Source organism: Monodelphis domestica, chromosome 1 (assembly GCF_027887165.1).
Source record: "Monodelphis domestica isolate mMonDom1 chromosome 1, mMonDom1.pri, whole genome shotgun sequence".
Lineage (NCBI taxonomy): Eukaryota > Metazoa > Chordata > Mammalia > Didelphimorphia > Didelphidae > Monodelphis > Monodelphis domestica.
This window is the reverse complement of record NC_077227.1, coordinates 41,671,583-41,693,200: the sequence shown is the minus strand read 5'-3', so window position 1 is coordinate 41,693,200 and position 21,618 is coordinate 41,671,583. Positions and strand designations below refer to the sequence as shown.

Here is a 21,618-nt window from a genome sequence, read left to right as displayed (position 1 = left end):
TCTGAGCAATCTAGGCTCTGGTGGTCAATTCCTTATCTCTACTATCCTTTTTGTATGCAAATGAACCACTCAAAATTTCTTTTTATGAGGTACAAATAAGTCAACTCAAAATTTTGCAACATTTAGGAGGTTTAGAACTGTGCTTTAAGGAAGGAGTCCAAAAGATCAAAACTACTTTCATAATAATACTATTTCAAATTCTAATAAGTTAAATATTGATAGATATAATCTACAATTTTTTAGAAAGCTCTTATGGGGAGGTCTTCAATAATTTTTTAAAGGGTAAAAGGTCCCGAATCCAAAAAGGTTGAGAATTGCTGGCATAGAATGATCAATCAAATTTAAAAAAAAAAAGACTCAGGATCATTTTGATGATCAAATGGGATAAGTGTAAAGCACTTTGCAATCTTAAAGCATTCTATAAATGCTAGCTATTATTACAAATAATTACTTTATCCATATATCTATATTTAAATTTGCGTGACTCTTTGTGACCCCATTTGAGGTTTTCTTGACGAAGATACTAGAGTGATTTGCTAGTTCTTTCTTCAGCTTACTTTACAGATGAGGAAAAGGCAAACAGGGTTAAGTGACTAAAATCCAGATTTGAATTTAGGTCTTCCTGGCTCTAGCCCCAGGACCCTACTCATTTGGCCACCTGGTTACCACTTAATATAATATAATGTATAAGGTATCAGCATTTTTTCCCCAGCCAGTTCCTCTAAACTTCCATCAGGAGCATTTGGTCTATTCATTTTCAACCACTAGTCTTTTTACATGGCCATAGTTAGTGTGTATCTATTTCCTTCTCTGAATTCTGTTTTTTTTTCACTTTTTGTTTTTAAAATGGGCCTTTCAAATTTGTTGGGTTTATTGTAACAGTATCTTGTTACATAACTATCACAATTTATTCAATCATTCTCCTATTGCCGTTCATTTTGGTTACTTCCAGTTTTTTGCAATTACTAATGTTATGAAAATCTTCCAACAGATACATCTATTCACTTATTTTTTTATTAAATGTTTACACATGCAAAATGCTGTTTGGTACTGGGAGAGACACAAAGGTGAATAAAACATAGTTTCTACTCTCATGAAACTTAAAATCTAGTGAGAGAGTTCTGACACAAGCAGAAGTCTATAGTAACTTTGCAAATGTATCATATACATAAAGTAGCTTTCATGCAAAAACAATGTATTAAAAGTGTGGGAAAGGTACAGAATGTTTTGTGAGAGTCAGAAAAGGAGAGATAATTTGTTTCTTGGGCTCAATTGCCTTAAAAAGCCCTCCTTAATTTCACTAGAAAATGATCCCTGGCAACTGTCTACACTTCCAAAGAGACACATAGAAAACTTTTCCACATGCTCTCTCAGTGTAGTAGTTCAGGGTGGGAAGGTCCGGGGAGGCAGGGCTAAAGTAGGGCATAATGTGGGATGTTGGGATGTGAGACGGCAACAGAAGGTCCATGGCCAAGAAATCAAATAAGGACCTAGGAGAGCTCCTGGGTGTACCTGGGTAAGAACAAATTGGACTAGGCTTCAAAGTTCTTTTTTAAGATGATGACTCGTATATCTTTACCCCCAACCTCTCCCCTCGGCTCTATGCTCATATTTCTAATGTAATCTAATGATCTCAAATTCAACATATCCTCATTTCCTTAAAGCTTAAACTTTTCTACTTTTTTTTTTAATAGCAACACCATCTTCCCAGTACCACAGGTTTGTAGTCATGGTTTTGACTCTTCCTTCTTCTTCACCCCATATATCCAAATAATTGCCAAGTTAAAATCATAGGGTCATAGATCAGTGTCAGAAGGAACCTAATAATGTTTTGTTGCCTTCCTCCAGTCTCCATTTCCCATGTAAGCACACTAGTTCCAACCCTTATTTCTTCTAGACCACTGAAACAGCCTTCTTGCCTCCGGTTTATCTCCCCTTCTCCAATTTATTCTCCTCCACTAGGGCCAGACTACTTTTCCTAATGCATCTTTACAATTATATCACTCCTCCATTAAGAAAGCTTCAGTGGTTTGCTATTTGAATTCCAAACAAAGTATAAACTCTTGACTCTGGCATTTAAGCCCTTCTACAAACTAACTCCAACCTATCTTTCCAGCTGAAGTTTATATCATTCTCTGTCTACCTGGGCTATGTGACAGTCAAACCAGTACTTTCCTTCACCTGCTCTTATACTAAAGTCTTCCATCTTCATTCTTTTGTTCATGACTCCCCCTCCTTATTCCTACATACGTAGTCTGTTAAATCTCTTCCTTCCTTCAAGAAATAATCTGGATGCTACCTTCTTTCAATCCTCCCAGGTTAAAGTGATTTCCTAGTCCCCCTCCTCAGATTTCTCATAGCCAGTCATCTGGCATGTTGCACTCTGCCAGGATAACCTGCTGTACTTATTTTTTGTATCATAGTTATTTTTCTAGGCATCTTTTCATTTGCTTCAACTAGACTGTCAATTCCTTGAAGGTAGGGTCTGTGGCAATTCAGCAAACTCAATTCAACAAATACTAATTAAATATTTATTATGTTCACAGCACAAGAAAATTTCCTAGTCCTCAGGGGGCTCATATTCCACAACAACCTAGCTATGTAGTGCCAGCACAGTGCAGCAAGCAAAGTAGTTACACAGGGGCAACTGAAAATGGCTGTTAGGTCAAGAAGTCTTAATTTCAAACCTCATACACTTTCTGACTGTGTGACCCTGGGCAAATTACTTAACGTTTGGCTTCATCAGTTTCCTCATCTCTAAAATAATAGCCCTCACTTCCCTGGTTTTGAGAATAAAATAAAATAGTATTGCAAACGTTAATATTGAAAACGTCTTGAACTTTAAAGTCCTTTATGAATGCTAGCTATCATTAATATTAGGCAGGGTCTTCTAGGGTCTCAGAATTAAGGAGACATCAAGGAAGTCTACATATTCTGCAACAAAGGTAAGCTCTTTCAGCCCCTGGAAGCAACCTGACAGTCTTATTGGTGGGGTGTGAAGAGCCCTGGATTTGGAGTCTAAATACTCTCCCCGAATCCCTCCCCTCCCCGCCCCAGTCAAAATCCCTACAATTCCACTTTCTGTGTAACTTTACACAAGTCATTATCCTTCAGAATGCTTCAATTTCTTCATCTATCAAAGTGAAGAAGAGACAAACATTTGGCTCTGAGTCCTTTCTCCTCATTTCTTATCTGACTGCTCCAGTCGGGACATGACCTTCCCTCCCCCAACTGTTCCCCGCCTCTATTTGCTGTCTTCCCTCATTAGATTCTAAACTACTTGAGGGCAGGGACATTTTTTCGTCTTCGTGTTTACATTGTCAGCGCTTAGCATAGCGCCTGGTACACAGTAGGCACTTAGTTTGACTATTGACTACTGGGACTACATTTCCCAGAGGGAACCGCGCCTCACCGCAACCGTGCCCATTTGACAGCTGGTCCCGCCAGTGGAAAGGGAAGGTTTCTCGACGTGAAGACCCACTGGCCAATGGCCGGAGGGCAGGGGCGGATGCTCCCTGCCACCATTGCCTGCGTACAACTCCTACTCTCGGTCCAGAGTGGCCTGCCCCTGAGTCGGGCGGGGCGGCCAGGACTTTCTCGGCTCCGGGGGAGTTTCCCTTCCTTCTCCATCCCGGGTCGGGCCTGCCCCTGCCCCGGGGGTGGTGAGTGGATTCGGGTACGGGGATGGGGATAGGAACTAAGGGAGAATAAGGCCTCGGGGTGGAAGCAGGGAGAGGGGGCGAAAAGGGGGTGCCTGCGCATGCGTAGACTCTGAGTGAAGGCAGACCCCACACCTCCTCCCCTCGTCCCGCCTTGGGTTTCCCCTGGGACTGGATAGTGCGTGTCATTCCCTGCGGGGCTGGGGAATGGCCTAGTAATGATTACAGAGCATGCTGGGAGCCAGAATCCTTCCAGGAGCTCTCCTGGGACCACAATTCCCAGCATCCTCTGCGTTGTGGGACCACCCCGTAGGCCTCATTGACAACAATCCGGACCAATGGAGAAAGGAAACTTTGAGCTCCTTAGAAGTGAAGCCAATGGCAGAAGAGCGGGGGTGGGCGCTTTACGTCAGACCCTTTCCCTAAGTCCAGTGTGGGCTCGCCCCAAACCGGGTGGTGGCCGTCTGGACTGTCCCGGCTCCGGCCCCCGGCTCAGGCCCCTGGCTAAGATTCCGTCCTCTGGCTGGGCCGGCCCGGGGGACGGTGAGTGGATAACCGAAGGCCTGGGAAGGGCAGCGATGGGGAGGGGGCTGGAGGCTCACGCTGGAAACTTGGAGAAGCAGGTGGGTGGGTGGTCTGGGCAGAGGCTGCAGGGGAGCAGCTGACATCAGTGCAGAGCTCTGAGGGCAGGGACTGGTCAGTACCGCCCCCATCTTACAGCTGACACCCCGACTCGAGAAGGGTCTTCCCCAAGGTCACATGTCTGGGGAGCCCCAGAGTTCCGCCTGGGGTCTTCTCACTCAATCAGAAAGCATTTATTCAGCGCCTGCTGTGTGCCAGGCCCTGTACCAGGAGCTGAGGAACAGGTACCGAGAATGAAACGATTCCTACTTGCAAGGAGCTCACATTTTAACGGGGGGGAGGGGAATATTGTACGTGCATTAATATATACAGCATTAATAAAAATAATAGCTAGCATTCATATAACACTTTAAGGTTTGCAAAGCTCCTATGTATATGATCTCGTTTGATCTTCACAATTCTGGGAAATAGATGCTCTTATTATTCTCATTTTACAGAGGAGGAAACTGAGGCAGACAGATTTATGCAGTCATGCTGCTACTGAAGCAGGATTTTAATTTAGGGCTTCCTGACTCCCAAATATAGTGCTCTCTCTGCTGTGTGCCCTAGCAGCTTTTGTAGAAATATAAAGTTAATAAACACAAATATAGACAAGGAGTTAAAGACAAGGTAGTTTGGGTATGAGGGAGGGCACTAGCAGTTGGAGGCAGGGAGTGATTAAAAAAACCTTCATGAAGAAGATGGTGCTGGGTGTAGCTAGATGGCTCAGTGGATTGAGAGCCAGACCAAGAGTGGGGAGGTCCTGGGTTCAAATGTGGCCTCAGAGACTTCCTAGCTGTATGACCCTAGGCAAGTCACTTAACCCCTGTCTAACCCTTACAGCTCTTTTGCCTTGGAACCAATACACAGTATTGATTCTGAGATGGAAAGTAAGGGTTTTTTAAAAAGAAGATGGTGCTTAATTTGCATCTTAAAAGAAGAAAAGGAATTAAATTGAGGTAAGGAGAACACTCCTCTTAGGTGTATGAGAAGGCTACTGGAGTCAGAGTTGGGAGAGGGAGTGTCAGGTGTGACATGGCCAGTTATGGTCTCAGAGAGTGGGAAGGAGACTAATGTCCTGTGAGAGCAGATAGCTAGGTTAAGGACAGCTAGATGAAAGACTTTAAAAGCTAAACCGAGGAGTTAATATTTTATCTTAGAAGCAATAGGTCACTGGAATTGTTCCGATGAAGAGTTGTAGTCAGATCTGGACTTAAGGAAAATAATTTTAGAAGCAGTGTGTTGCATGGCCTTCAGTTGTAAGAGACTTAAGGCAGATATTTTTGTTGCAATAATCTAAAAAAGAATAAACCACTAAGGTGATAGCCCTGTGTATGGAAAGAAAGAGCTTGGATGTAAAGATAAGAAAAGAAAATTTGATTAGATATGTGAGGAAAGAGAGACTGAGAATGAGGAAGGAACCTAGGATAAAACCCAGGTTAGAAAAGTGGGAGGCTAAAAGATAGTTATACCTTTAGCAGAAATAGTAAATGATGTACAGAAGAAGAGAGGGTTTAGGGGAAAAGATAAGTTCTGTTTTGGACATCTATTTTAAATGATATCTCATTGCTTCCCAGAGAACTATGACCTCTATTATTTTCTTTTTGCTCCAGCCCCAGGAAACCGACCTCCATTTTTAAACTTTTCTCTCATCCTTTCAGCCATGTACACTGAACTACAAAATCTTTGTATTGAAAAGTTTGTCAAGGAAAGCTGATTCAATATTCAAAACATGTCTAAGGATATGTCTAAGGATAAAGATTTGTATACTCCTTGGGCTTTGCATTCTGTGCTTCAATTAATACCAGTCTCCCATTCACTCTTTACACAGGGGTACTTAAAATAATAGAATGTCACAGGGAGAAGGGTCTGGAGAGATCAGTTCAATTCAACAAAACCTTATTCAATACCTACTGTGAGAAAGATACACTACTAGGAACTGGGGATGCCAAGATAGATGTGACATAGACTTTACATTTCAGCTCACAAGGGTGGAGAGCAGAATTCATGGATACAAATGACTCCTGATATAAGGGAGACTAAGGCCCATGGAGAGAAGAGGTATGGGCAAATTATTTATTGAGCAGATGATAGGAGAGTGAGGGAGGGGTGTGGAGCATACACAGAGTATCACTTGCCTCATTTTTTATTTTAAGTACATGAGACAACTGAGGTCTAGAAAGTGAAGGAACTTATCCAGGGTCATTCATTTAGTGAGCTTACTGCAGTCTGCACTATAACTAAGATTTTCTAACTCCCTGTTCTTGTGTTTGTTTTATGTCAGGGATCGCTACCCTTTTAAGGGAGAAGAGCCCTTCTGGATAATAATATTCTCTGAAGTTTTATGATCCAAATTGTCTCCCCCCCTTTCCCTCCACCCCTTCTTATAACTGGCAAGCAATGCAGTCTGGGTTTTGTGTAATAATCTTAAAACACATACATATATTTTTATGCATTTGTGTATTATACGTACAGTTAGTTGATACCAGAAAGATTGGTATTGGTTTATGCTTTTTAATACAGTTTATTTATTGAAATGGTTCATCCCACCAGAAGAACAAGGGGTAATTTATTTGTACGTATGGCCTAGAAACTGGAGGGAAGCCTGTGAACCCTGCGACTACAGATTATATATAACATTTTAGTATTATAAATTTGTTAGAATAACCATAGCCACCTTTGAAGGCAAGCTGGTACTGAGGATTAAAATCTAGGAACAAGGACTGGAATCAGAGGAGAACAGAAGTACAGCCATAGCAAAGATGAAAGAAAAGATGCTTCGAGGGGAAACCTGTATGCTTGGTGTGTTGGAGAGGAAGAGTTTCAATTTGGAAGCATTTGAGTGCCCACCTACTATGTACCAGGTGATGGCAATATAGAGACAAAAATGAGACTTTCTGCCCTTAAGGAACCAGAATTCTACAGAGGGATATAAATAGGTACAAAGAAACAGCTGCAAGCTACATACAAAATAAATACACTGTATTTGGGGGTAGTGAGGTGGAGAGGGTGACTTGCCATTGGAGGAATCTGAAGAGGTTGTACTTGAGCTGAGCTTTGAAAGAAGCCCAGGGTTCTAAGAAGTAGAGGGGAGGAGAGAGGATATTCTTTTTTTTTTAACCTTATTTATTTGGTCGTTTTCATACATTATTCACTGGAAACAAAGATCATTTTCTTTTCTTCCCCTCCCCCCCCACCTTTCCCTCTCCCATAGCTGACGCATGATTCCACTGGTTATCACATGTGTCCTTGCTTCGAACCCATTTCCCTGTTGTTGGAATTTGCATTATAGTGTTCATTTAGAGTCTCTCCTCAGTCTTATCTCCTCCAACCCTGTAGTCAAGCAGTTGCTTTTCATCGGTGTTTTTACTCCCACAGTTTATCCTCTGCTTGTGGGTAGTATTTTTTTTAGATCCCTGCAGATTGTTCAGGGAAATTGCATTGATACTAATGGAGAAGTCCATCACCTTCGATTGTACCACAATGTATCAGTCTCTGTGTATAATGTTTTCCTGGTTCTGCTCCTTTCGCTCTGCATCACTTCCTGGAGGTTGTTCCAGGAGAGAGGATATTCTAAGCCAGTGATGGTGAACCTTTTGGAGACTGAGTACCCAAACTGCAACCCTTACATGGCATTTGAGCCTCCTGGCTTACCTCAGACAGAGGAGGGAGGAAATGCTCCCATTGGGCTTCTGGGCAGAGGGGTGGGTGATGTCCTCAAGTGCTCAAGGAAAGGGGAAGGGGGTAGCTGCCTCTAGCATATGTGCCATAGGTTTGCCACATACGGTTCTAAGCCATCAGGGGACAGCATGTGCCAAGGCTCTTAGTCCACAAGCATTAAGTGTTTACTGTGGGCCTGACACTATACTAAGTACTCTAGGTACTATATGAATAAATGCAAAAATAGTCTCTGCTTCAAGGAACTCGTATTCTAAAGAGAACAGGCCACAAGCAAGCAACTGTTTACAAAAAAAATATATGCTGAATATATGGGAAAGGGACTGGGAAAGCCCTCAAGCAGAAAGTGAGATTTGAGCTGAGATTCAAAGGAAGGCCCAGAAGTTGCCTTCTAAGGGAGTATTATATTCCACGAATGGAAAAGCAGCTATTGAAAAAGCACAGAATGTGGTGTACCAGCAAGAATGCAGATGGATTGCTGGATAAGTTCTAGGTGGAAGAAGGCTAGTGAGATAAAAAAGAGACACATTATGAAGGACTTTGAATGACAAGCAGCATTTTCTATTTGAGTCTGTAGATGACAGGAAGCCACCAGATTCTAGGAAATAGTGGGGTGACTCAGTCAAAATTGTGCTTTAGGAAGATCATTGGCAGCTGAATAGAGAAGGGATTGGAGTGAGAGGAATGAGTGCACACACACAAACAGGCAAACAGAAAGAATGGGAAAGATTGGAGATCAGGAGGTCAATCAGAAGCCTATTGCAAAGATCTAGGCTTGAGGTCTAAAGGCCTACCAATACCAATTTGATGGCTGTTTAAGTGGAGAGAATAAGAGATGGGAAAGTTAAAACAGATTTTGGCAACAAGCTGGATCTGCAAATTAGGTAACTAGGAACAAAGTGGTACTCTGAACACTAAAAGGGAAATTCAGAAAAAAGGGAGACTTTAGGTAAAGATAATGAGTTCTCGTTTAGGCATGTGGAATTCATGATGAATTTCTGTTTTGGAAAGAAGCAAGAAGTGGATTATGCATGAGGAATAGCAAATAAGTCAGTTGAGGCGCAGGGAGGAGCATATGTATGGTTTGTGATAGGGAGTAATATATGGAACCAGCTTGTGGAGGACTTTACATGCCAAACAGAGGAGTTTGTGTTTTATCCTAAAGGTAGTAGGGAGCCACTGGAGCTTCTTGAGTGGAGGAGTGACTGGTCAGACCTGTGGTTTAGTCATTACAACTTTTTCTAAGGTAGAGGATGGTTGAGAGGAAAGAAACTGAGTGCAAGAAATCTAATTAGGAGGCTGTTGAAAGAATTCTCATAAATGATAAGAATTTTTATTAGAATTGTGATGTAAAAAAGATAAGGATGGTTGTGAAGAATACTGGAGAAGTAGATTCTGTGAGATTTGGCAATCAATTGGGTATGATTAGCAGGAGGGAGAAGAACTGGAGATGACTCCTGGGTTTCAAACCTAGTTTAAGTAGGAGAACCTGGTACCCTTTGGGCAGGTAGAACTTGTAATGATGCATAAGTCTTCACATGTGGCCAAGGATATTAATTTGTTTTTGTTGACTATACTTGTTCAAGAAGTGCTTAGCACATTGCCTGGCACCTATTAGGCTCTTAGTAAATTCTTGCTGATTGATTATAAAGAAGGGACTCTGTCAGCTAAGTGAATGTGAAAAAGATGTTTTAAAAAAAGGGGCAGCAATAAAATATTTTTGACTAAACAAATTGAGAAGGGGATCCAGAACCAATTAGGAATTTTGTTACTACTTAAATTTAATACACATTTTAAAAAACTGCATGTAACAGAGGTTTACAGTTTTATGTAAAATATTTTGTAATTATGTAAATTATGTAAAATATTCTGATTATTTCTTATGTTCTATGATTAACAATAAAGAAGAATTTTTTTTTTACAGAATAGAGATACTCTTGATAGGCAAAAGTTGGGTGCAGGTTGGGTTTAGAGGGAAAGATAATGAGTTCTGTTTGGATCATTTGACTTTAAGATGACTCAGACAACTAGGGGAAGATGCCAGGTAGCTATTGTAGATAGGACTGGAGCTCAGGAAATATCTAGAGTCATCTACAATGAAAAAGTCCATGGGGGCTAATGAAATCACCAAGAAAAAAGCATAGGGGAGGAGGAAAAACACAGGACAGAATCTTGAAATATACCCATTATTTTTGTGGTTCCTGGGACTCCTTGGGCAGTCCAGTGAAACCTATTGCCCCTTTCTCAGAATATTGCTTTTAAATGCATCAAAATAAAATTTGTAGAATTAAAGGGAACTAATTAGATGAATTGAAATAAAGATTTTTTTTTCTCATCCAAATTCCTGAACCTCCCTAAAATCTATTTACAGATCCCTTGTGGGACAGGGGGAGGTCCTTGACCCCAAGTTAAAATCCCCTACTCTAAAATATTTAGGCCAGGAAAAAAAATGATTAGTTTAAGGATGTATTGAAATGACTACTTCTGTATACTTAAAGAGCTGCAGGAGAGTAGAATACTAGCTCTAGTACTGAAACAGACTTTAGACCATCTACTACAACCCCCTCATTTTTAAAAAGAGGTCAGAGGGAAAGTATTTGCTTAAAGGTAATAAATAGAGATTGTGGTCACACCCAGGTCCCTTTACTCCTATAGTGCTATTTCCTGCACCACCCCGCCTCCTTGTGATCAGCCATGGTCTTATATAACCTTTTAGAAAGCTGGGAACACCTTCATACTCCTTTGTGTTTCCCTCATAATTTGGCAAATACTTATAAAGCATTTTGTTTTCCCTAAAATGCTTTTTAAAAACTTGTATTTTCTGTCTTGAAATCAATATTGTGTTTTCATTCCAAGGCAGAAAAGCAGTAAGGGCTAGGCAATAAATGAGAGTTAAGATTTGCCCAAGGTCATACAGTAAGGAAATACCTGAAGCCAGACTTCTTTAGTCCTGGTTCTCAACCCACTGAACTATCTTGCTGCCCCCTTTCTCTTCTAGATTATTCCTCATGATGAGTTTTGTCCCTAATTGAATTATTTTATTTTATTTTTTCATTAAATTTCACTTTTTAAAAAACATTTCTCCAGTGTATAAAATGAATTAAATCCCAAGCTATAGAATAGAATGGTTCTCTGGAAAGATTTCTTTGGAATGCCACTAAATTTGACCCTCCAGAATGATACTAAACCGTTGACCCTTTGGGTACATGTTTTGAGAGAGCTTATCTGAAGAAACCCAGAATCCCTCTGACAAAATAGTAGTAATACAGTTAAAACTTTGTCTTCCTATCTTATGGATGAGTATGTAGTGAGGTAGAATAAAGTGTTCTTAAAATGAAGATATGCCCTATGAACAAATGAAAGTCATTTATTAAGCCTTTACTATGTGTCAAGTACTGTGTTAAATAATAAAGATTCAAATAAGAAAATTAAGACAGTTCCTGCTCCAAAGCATCTAACATGATTTGTTCCTTATAGAATTCATATGAACAAATGTCCAACTTCTGTGCTGGGTAAAGGTGAAAAATCACTAGTGATTAAGGCTAGAAAAACTTGAAGTCATATCTTCAGTGGATAAATGTTAGAAAACTTAATAGCTTGACTCTGTACCGTGAAAGGTGGGGCTGCTGCTACTACTGTCAGATTCTTGACATGAGTAGCATTATGTCAGAAAACTTAGAGTATGTTGACAAATATATTATCTAACATTTATGTAGTACCAATTATGTGCTGGACACTTTACAAATATCACCTCCCTTGATCCTCACAACAACCCTGGGAAGTAGGTGCTATTATTATCATTCCTATTTTATAAGTGAGGAAACTGAGGCAGACAGGTGAAGTGACTTGCCCAGGATTACAGAGTCAATAAATCTTTGAGGTCACATTTGAACTGTCTGATTCCAAGCCCAGTGTTCCATCTACCATGCCATCCAGATGTGTGAGCTAAAAAAGGTCCTGGATTTGGCATTAGGAACCTGAATTGTGGTCCCAGCATTATTGCTTGTTTATTGCAGGATATTGAACAAGTCATTTTTCCTCAGTTTCTTTTTCTTCCAAATGAGAGGGGCAGACCAGGTAATCTCTTAAGGTAACTGTAGCCCTATTAGTTGGTGATTGTGAGTTGGTATCCAGGAAGTAGCAGATACTAAGCTCATCTCTCATTTTAGGGATTGATGACATTGGATGATGTGGCTGGGGACATCTGGGAGGAGTGGGTTGTCTGGACCCTGCCCAGAGAATCCTCTCCAGGGTTGCCATCCAGCAGGTTTAGAAGAATGGGCTCTCAATGGGTAAGGATTTCTGTTTTCCCTTTAGAATCAAAGATTAAATCCTAAAGATGTTATGGATGCTGGTCCCAGATTTTGTGTGATTTGTTATCTTTCAACACTTTTATCTTCATAGCTCTTCTGTGGACCGAAAACCAAGATAGCAAACGTAATAGTTGGTGCCCAGGCAGAAGTCTTTCCTGGGGGTGGCATTCATGTTATCTCTTCCATGAGCACAAATAGAATCTTAGTGCTAGAATTTTCACTCATACCTAAATTCTACTCCTCAAGAAGAAAAAAAATGGAAACTTCTTTAGCTCATCACAGTAGTCTAGACGTCCTTTCTTCATTTGAACCCAGAGAAACCATAAACATCACCACCCTCTTAGACCTGAATTTGGGGCAAATAACCAGTCACCAGCACGAACCAATCTTTTATGCCCATTTTTATGACTAGGATTTCCAGACCCTCTGTGATCTCTCAGCTTGAGCAGAAAGAAGAACCATGGGTCCTGGATCTCCAGAGCTTGGAGGAGGGGGAGATCCTGAGAGAAGCTCACACAGGTGAGAAATGAGCAAAAGCCCAGGCGAGAAGAGCTGACTCTTAACTCATTCATATTAAGGACTTAGAAAGCTTTACCTGACATCTTGGCTGTATTACCACCAATTTAATTATTTCTAGCCATAGATTTATTATCTAAATGAGCAAAGTCTGTTTTTTAATCAGCCAGTCAACATTTTACATTGTTTTTCAGTCCACGAGAGGCAGTAGTAGATGGTCAGCCAGGCTTAATGCCAAGAAGACCCGGGTTCTAGTTGCTCCTTTGACACATATTGTCTCTGTGACCCTGGGCAGTCACTTCTCAGTATTCTAGGCAACTCTAAGACTCACAGAGAAGGCACCAACATGTAACTGTAGAAAGAATTTTGTCACCCAGGAGGTTTTTATATCCATGGAATCATGAGTCTAATCCTTATAGCAACAAGTTTGACTGATTTTGCCCAAATAGAACATATACAGAAGTCCAAAAAGTCTTAGTGTGGGGACAGCCAGGTAGCACAGGGGATAGAGTACCAGACTTGGAGTCAGGAGGCCTTGTGTCCAAATCTAGCCTCAGATTCTTAGCCCCCATTGACAAATCCTTGCCACTCCTGCCTTAGAATTTTTAAGAAACATTTATTTGGTTCTTTAAAATTGTATCAAATGTTTTTAATTACATGCAAAAACAATCTTTTTATTTATTTAAAACCTTGCCTTCCATCTTAGAGTCAATACTGTGTATTGGCTCCAAGGCAGAAGAGTGGTAAGGGCTAGGTAATGGGGGTTAAGTGACTTGCCCAGGGTCACACAGCTAGGAAGTGTCTGAGGCCAGATTTGAACCTAGGACCTCTTGTTTCTAGGCTTGGCTCTCAGTATGCTGAGCCATCCAGCTCTGTCTCCCAGAAACAATATTTTTAAACCTTGCCTTCCGTCTTAGAATCAATACTACCCAGGATCACATAGCTAGGAAATGTCTGAGGTCAAATTTGAACTCAGGACCTGCCATCTCGATCTACTGCGTTACCTAGCTGCTCCCTAGAAACAATTTTTGACTATTGTTTTCTGACATTTTACAATTTAGATTCTCTCCCTCTCTCCTTCCCCCTTCTCCCCAAGGCAGTATATAGTCTGATATAGGTTATACCAGTGTTTTCATATAATATATAGTTCCATATTGCTCATGTCATATCTGTCATACATTTGATATTAAGATAGAAGGTAAGGGTTTAAAAAAGGCAGTGTAGTTTTAAACTTTAATAAATTCAGAAATAAATTTGAAAGGTTAATTATTTAAACTTTTAAAACATGTGTTTCTAACTGAAATTCAAAATATCTACTGTACTGTGCTATATACTGCTTGTCAGAATTCAGAATTTGTAAAAACTTACCAGCTGTTGCTCAGTGACTGAAATGACTATTAGTAGTGCTAGCCTTAAGATCATCTAAAGAATGAGGTTTTGACCCAGAAGGAAAAATCTATTGGAGATGGATCCTGTGATGGTGGCCAAGAAAGAGGACCCACTATATGGATCCACTGAGAAAATGTATCTAGTAACTGTCCCAAATTAAACTTTAAAATTTATGATTCAAGGCAGCTAGATGTTTCAGTGGACTGAGAGCCAAGCCTGGAGACAGGAAATCTGGAGTTCAAATGTGGACCCAGATACTTCCTAGCTGTGTGACCTTGGGCAAGTCACTTAACCCCAGTTGCCTAGCTCTTGGAACTGATACTTAGTATTGATTCTAAGATAGAAGGTAAAATTTTTTTAAAATAAAATAAAATTTAGATTAAAACTCACAAAACAAAATAAGTATGAAGGAAATTTAAATAATTAAATTTTCAGATGATTTTTTTTGATAAGTTTGTAGCATTTCTTCTTCTGTTCACTAAACCTGGAATACCTTGTATTCTTATGGGAATAAAGGCATGTCTCAAGTTAAATTTTTAGTTGATTTTGTCTGACTACTTTCCAACAAAGTTATGACCTGGCCATCTTAAATCAAGAAGTTTTCAACTGATCACATTCTATTGTTTTAAAATGAATTTTATTGGAATTTGGTGCAAAGATATGTATGTCATAGAAACAACATTTTTAACTTTCTTCCTGCAACCCTCTGATTCCTTTCTTGGTGGCAAGGAAATAGATGATTATCTATTCTCTCTTTTCACTTTTCAGACTTTGAGAACCAGGTGGAAAAGCTGAACCAGGAAGTTTCCGACACAACAGAACAATTTGGGCCATCTTTAGGAAAGTCCCCAAAAGATATTACTCAGAATCCTGATTGGGAGAGAAAATGGGAAAGGGAGCATGTATTAGAAAGGCAACATGGACCTCTCACAGGGGAGGGTCAAAAGGAGCTTCTTTCAAAAGAGAGACATTTAAATAAGCTCCTAGGGAGATATGTAGGGGGGAAACCCAATGTGTGTGCTGAATGTGGAAAAAGCTTTAACCAGACTTCTTATCTTATGAGACACCTGAGAACCCATACTGGAGAGAGGCCATATAAATGCCTTGTATGTGGGAAAGCCTTCAAACAGAGCTCAGACCTTGTCACCCACCGTCGAACACACACGGGAGAGAAGCCCTACAAATGTAACGGGTGTGAAAAAAGTTTTGGTGACAGCTCAACTCTCATCAAGCATCAGAGGACTCACACAGGCGAGAGACCCTATGAGTGCCCAGACTGTGGGAAGACCTTCAGTCGGAAGCCACACCTTATCATGCACCAAAGAACCCACACAGGAGAGAAGCCCTATAAATGTCTCGAGTGTCAGAAAAGCTTCAGTCGGAGTTCAAATTTCATTACCCATCAAAGGATCCACACCGGAGAGAAACCCTATACATGTAATGACTGTGGGGAGAGGTTTAGCCAGAGCTCAGATTTGGTAAAACACCAAAGAACCCACACGGGAGAGCGACCTTACAAATGTCCTGAGTGTGGGAAGGGCTTCCGAGACAGTTCCCATTTTGTAGCCCACATGAGCACTCACTCAGGAGAGAGACCCTTTAGCTGTCCTGAATGTGATAAAAGTTTCAGTCAGAGTTCTCACCTTGTCACCCACCAGAGAACACACACTGGGGAGAGACCTTATAAGTGTGATGATTGTGGGAAAGGATTCACTGACAGTTCTGCCCTCATTAAGCACCAACGGATCCACACAGGTGAAAGGCCCTATAAATGTGGGGAATGTGGCAAGAGCTTCAATCAGAGTTCCCATTTTATTACGCACCAGAGAATCCACTTGGGGGAGAGACCTTATAAATGCCCAGACTGTGGCAAAAGCTTTAACCAGCGTTCACACTTCATAACACACCAGAGGACACACACAGGGGAAAAACCTTTTCAGTGCACCAAGTGTGAGAAGAGCTTTCGGCAGAAAGCACATCTTTTATCCCATCAAAACACCCATTTAACTTAAGTAATACCCTTTAGTCTTGCTCCATTCTCTGTAAACTCACTAGTAAATAACTTCTGCCACCCCAAACAGAAATCCCGGAACAAGTCATGAGGATCTTTCCATAGCCTACCCTGACTGTCTGTTCCTCCTATTGGAGAGGATGACTCTCTAATGATGCCTCATATCTTATTTTGCACAGAGTGGACAGGCAGAAGTGATTGGATGCTAATACGCAGTGTGTGGTTCATAGACAATAAATGCTTGCTGCTGTAAACTCTAGAAGCTTAGTATGCACTTACCAAAAGAGCCATGAAGTTGGTGTGGACTAGGTAAATTATTAATCGTCTAGGCCCATACATAACCTTTAAACATGTAGTGTGTATCCAAAGAGAAGAATTTGTATACAGCTGGAAAAGAGTATTGCCTTGTATTTTCCAGGCATTGCTCTGCTCTGTCCTTGCTTCAACAAAAAAGAAGCATAGTGGGCTGAAAAGACCTGGTGCAGGCTGGAAGCCTTTGAGAAGCTCTTCACAAAGTTTAGCTAAAGCTGGTCCTTATTGGACTGTTAAAGGCTAGAGTCTATTCCCAAGTTAATTGTAGTTTGCTGTTCTCATTTTCTGAGGCATATAAACTGTGGTTCAGCATACCAAAGGCACTGGGAAAAGAACCTTAGTTCTTTATTTAAAATTTAAATCATCAAAGGGTTAAGTGATAACAGGACTCAATATTTCCATGACAACAGAATGGGAAGTAAGAGCCAATTCCTCAATCTGCTGGGAGTTTTATCCCTTACACCAATAATTATGTGCTTATATAACCCTGAGTCACTGATTCTATGCATTTTTGTGTCCCTCTGCTCTATTTCATAGGAATAAATTCCTTAAGTCTTAAGAATGCTTTTTTTTTTTCCCCACTGGGTTCTGACCACCACTCCATTAGGTATCTTTCTTTGGCAAGAAAGTGCTTCTTATAGATGATGAAACAAAGATTTGGGACAACTCCATGATTCCTTCACGGAATCTCAGAGTTAGAATTGACTGGAATCATCCAAGGAGGAAATTTGCTCCTGAAAACATCAGAAAAAAGTGGTCATCCTCTGCTTGAAAACCTGCAGTGAAGGCTAATCTACCTCCCCAAGTAGTTAGTTTCACTTTGGGACCACTCTAATTAGGAAGCTTTTCCTTGTGTCAAGCCAAAATCTGTCCTTCTGCAACTTCTGCTAATTATCCCTAATTTTGACCTCTGAGATTAAGGAAAACTAATTTATTTTCTGTGACATCCCTTTAAAACATTTGAAATCAGCGTTTATACCCTGCTGTCTCCTCTTTTCCAGGCTAAATATTGGTTCCTTCAGTCCATCTTTGTTTGGTATGGTCTCTGGTCTCCCCCTCCTAGTCACCTTCCACTAGGTGTGCTCCAGCTTGTCATTGTCTTCTTTAAAATGAGGAATTGTACACCATACTTCAGATGTAGCCTGAGCAGGGCAGAGTACAGCAAAACTGAATTTTCTCATTCTGGCCATGATGCTTCTCAGTGCAGCCCCGGATGACATTAAGTTTTGACTGCCATATTACACTTGACTGATTACGTATACAGCCATCTAAAATCCCTAGACCTTTTTCACATGAACTATCTTCTACCCATGATTCCCTTATACAGGTACAGTTTTAAACCCTCACCTTCTGTCTCAGAATCAGTATGAAGTATGGGCTACAAGGCAGAAGAGCAGTAAGGGCTAGGCAACTGGGATTAATTGACTTGCCCAGGGTCACACAGATTGGAAATGGCTGACTCTAGATTTGAACCAAGGACCTCTCATCTCTAGGCCTGGCTCTCAATCTACCTAGCTGCTTCTGCAGTTGATTTCTTAAACCTGTATTGGAATATACATTTATTTCAATTTTTAGTGGAACCCATCTATACTTAATTCTGTGTAATTCTTGGCTATATTCTTACATAGATTTTTCATAGAAGATTTATCTAGTGTGTTGGAGGCCTTCTTCCTCTAGATCTTTTTATATTTTATCTGTTCTGTCCTATGTATATGGCTCATATACTTTCCCCCACCATATATATGGTATCATGACACCATGCCATCTTTGATGACCCTTGTTGATTGTGATCACCATTGGAAGCATGATGCAGTTTGCTTGTGCCTACCACTTATCTCATTTTTGTTCCTTTGGCTCACCTGTAAGGTTGATTGACAAAGATTGTGGTCTTCTAAAAGTTATAACAATATTGCATCACTGGGAGACTTTTGAAAAGATGGATCATTGCTCTGGGGAACAACAAAATCATTGAAAACACTGCAAAAAAATTCAAATGCGATTTGGCTTCTATTTAATTCTGGGCCCCTCATTGCCCATCTGCAATATATGTTCCAAATAAGTCTATTGATGGATTTGCCATTCAGCTGTAACTGAGCAAAGGCATTTTTTTGTCTGCTTAATTTTTCATGTGTGGCTTGTTGGCTGACCATGAGTCTGCTAAGAAGTCCTGAGATATTCTGTGTCTTGATTCAAGCCAGGAAATATCCTTTTCCAAAAAGTGCTTCAGTAGACTTTGCCATCTCTAGAGAATTTTCCTTCCATTTAGAACTTGTTCATGACGTTCTTCCTGACTGGTAAATACCTTTGGCAAGCATCTTATGCTTTACATGACAGTGAGGTCCTTGAACAGAGCTGCCTTGATTTCACCCTACTTGGGAGAGACTCCTTGGAGGTGGGTCTTTAAAGAGGCTTTAGATCTATCAAGCCAAATTCTTTTTTTTTTTTTTAATAACAGTAGACGCTTAAGATTTCTGTACCCTTTTTTTTTTAATAACAGTAGACGCTTAAGATTTCTGTACCCTTTTAGTCAATTATGCGACCATAAGGATTTTATCTGCTGGTTTGCCTTTTAGATTTAGCCCATTGTTCTAGTCTGTTGAGACTTTAATAGCCTGATTTCATCTTCCAGCATATTAGCTACCTTTTCTGGTTCATCTGTAACTTTGATAGCATTTGATAAGTAAGTCATCTAGACTTTTATCTAGGTAATTCACAAGAATATTAAACAGTACAAGAACAGATCTCTCACCCTCTAACTTGGCATTGTCCTATTAGTGATTACATTAAACTACTTCCAAACTCCATTACACTGTCATCTGGTGTATAACTTTGCAGCTTTTCCATAAAGACAGAGGAATTGTCAAATACTTAGATAAAATACTGGTATATTATGTTACCATTCCCTGAAATATCAGTCTAGGAGCTCTGTCAAAAGCAAGGCTCCATGGACATTTCTTTTTACCAGCTCTTCTTTGGTGTGCTGTCTCTCATCAAGAACCAAGACAGTATTAGCAGTCACTACTGTAAGTCTCTCTCTCTAACCACTACTTAGCCCCAGAGCCACATCATCACTTTAGGGAGCACAAGGAGCTACTTCCTCTTTAGATAGTCCAACTTTACCCTTGATCATAAAAGCTTCATCCCTTGTGCTTGGTGCCAGATGTGGAGTAGTCCCCTTTCCTTCCCCTTTCCAGCATTTAACAACCTCTTACATACTGGTCTTTGTCTTCCTTTCTTCAAACTTTGTTTTCTCTTTAAAGATTTAATTCCACTCTTGAGAAAGATTTCCCTTCCCCCAGTAACAAGGAGAATGCAGAGGCCCTTTTATCTTGTGTAATAGAGAGACCAACCTGCACTTTGTAAGTACTTGGGTGTTATTTGTTACCAATTGGAATAAACCATACTTTTGGCAGGTTACCATATAATTCCCCTTCCTCTCTAAAAACAGGGTACATCCAATGCCTTGGGATCCAGGGAAAGGTTAATCATTCCCTTTCCAGCCCTTGAAATTGAATCACATTCTTCCACTGATTCAGTCCTGTAACTGATCCTGCTGCTGATGTATTAAGAGCCTTGCTAAAGTTGAGGTCTTACACCTCTGTCTGAAGGAATTTCCAGATTTTAAAGGTTTTTTTCTGTGAGGCAGTAATTTCCAATGTGGACCTTTCTGAGTGCACTATCTAAAGAATTTCCCGACTCCCTTGTATTTGCTTCCTTCTCCATTTTCTACCACCGTGTCAGGAACGTAGGTGCTCTACAAGTGATTTATTGCTCAGGTGACCATAATGAAACTCAAGAGGGTTTCTCAATAGTGATTCTCACTCCTCCTCCTAACGAGAACTCTATAATTCTGATCTGTCAGAATGGTTTCATGTACCCTCTCGGGGACCCTATAAAAGACATAAATACACCATGTTAGGTTTATCTGTTCCTGTCCACAGATCTTTCTTTAAAAAGTGTGACCAGTAATGATTTCTAGCAATAAATTATAAAAGTAGGCTGTGGAAAGGCAGTGACCGAAGAGTCAGCCAAGCAATGACAAAGTGTTTGAGGTGGTTTCTGAGGTTGATGGTGCCTAAAGATCAGGGTCCAAAGATGAAAGATAGCCTCACAATCCCAGGGCAAGGGAGGGGAAGGGTCATAGCACAACCCATAATGCAGTTCTTCTAACCCCAGACAAATGAGCAAAAGCCCTCGAGGGCTGAGCATAAGTGAAGAAACATATATCAGATTCCTACAGCCATTAAGAAAGTGTCTGGCTGAGTGTGTTCTTCCAAAGAGACTTCCCCATCAGCTGTGCTGCAATCAGTATTGTGGGAGGAAGATAGAAGCCACAAGCTTCCAAGTGTTGTAACAGCCAGCTCCTCCTCCTCACCTAGTTCCTCACTGTTCCTTAGACATAGCTATGGTTCAATAGCTTGCCCTGTCTGATGGCTGTTTAGCAGAAGACTATGAGTGGAACAAAAGCTGCCAGTAGAGCGCCTACATATTTACTCTCCAGCCCTGCTCCTTCCTAATACCACTTCATAATTAGCCCTTTCCTGAGACAGGCAGGTCTCTCTCAAGTAATTCATACACGGAGTCCTTGCCAATTTACAATTGCCTTCCCATGCCATCTGACTGTATTAGTGTAAGTACATCCAATGCAAATCTACATTCATACCTTAGATTGTAAGCTCTCACAGGGCACGGAACAGGATTGTGTGACTGGCTGTATTTTGACACCCAGAACAATACTATAGTTGTTGGGTGCTTAAAATAAAAGCTTTTGACCATGGTGGTGAAATTTGCCTTTAAAAAAGTTTTATTGGGGGCAGCTGGGTAGTTCAGTGGATAGAACCAGACCTAGAAATAGGATGTCCTAGGTTCAAATCTGGCCTCAGACATTTCCCAACTGTGTGACTCTGGGCAAGTCACTTAACCCTCATTGCCTAGCCCTTACTGCTCTTCTGCCTTGGAACCAATACACAGTATTGATTCCAAGATGGAAGGTAAGGGTTTAAAAAAAAAGTTTTATTGATGCTTTTTTTTTTTTACACCATAGACATTTCTTGATCTTCTACCTAAGCTCCCCCAAAATGAACCATAGAACTCTATCTTGCCATGAAGAAAAATGTTG

At 40.6% G+C, this 21,618-nt stretch overlaps 1 protein-coding gene across 9 annotated transcripts; it reads left to right on the top strand.

Moving 5' to 3' along the window:
• The first annotated feature begins 3,472 nt into the window (after positions 1-3,472).
• On the top strand, positions 3,473-17,055 carry ZNF774 (zinc finger protein 774). Of its 9 annotated transcripts, none has more exons than XM_007478076.2 (4): positions 3,486-3,662; positions 12,128-12,250; positions 12,684-12,790; positions 14,945-17,055. In XM_007478076.2, the coding sequence occupies exons 2-4, from the start codon at positions 12,144-12,146 to the stop codon at positions 16,186-16,188; spliced, it is 1,458 nt and encodes a 485-aa protein (XP_007478138.1). In that variant the 5' UTR covers positions 3,486-3,662; positions 12,128-12,143; the 3' UTR covers positions 16,189-17,055. The 9 variants fall into 9 exon arrangements, with proteins under 9 accessions (XP_056653635.1, XP_007478138.1, XP_007478141.1 ...); XM_007478079.3 differs by having other exon boundaries at positions 3,493-3,676; XM_007478077.3 differs by lacking the exon at positions 3,486-3,662 and adding an exon at positions 4,051-4,525.
• The last annotated feature ends 4,563 nt before the right edge of the window (positions 17,056-21,618 follow it).

What these genes read in the sequence shown, in the direction of transcription:
- ZNF774 (XM_007478076.2), top strand. Translation starts at nt 12,144, where the DNA reads ATGATGTGGCTGGGGACATCTGGGAGGAGTGGGTTGTCTGGACCCTGC. An exon ending in GAAGAATGGGCTCTCAATGG is followed by an intron (nt 12,251 to 12,683) that starts GTAAGGATTTCT and finishes TTTTATGACTAG; the next exon opens with GATTTCCAGACCCTCTGTGA. An exon ending in CCTGAGAGAAGCTCACACAG is followed by an intron (nt 12,791 to 14,944) that starts GTGAGAAATGAG and finishes TTCACTTTTCAG; the next exon opens with ACTTTGAGAACCAGGTGGAA.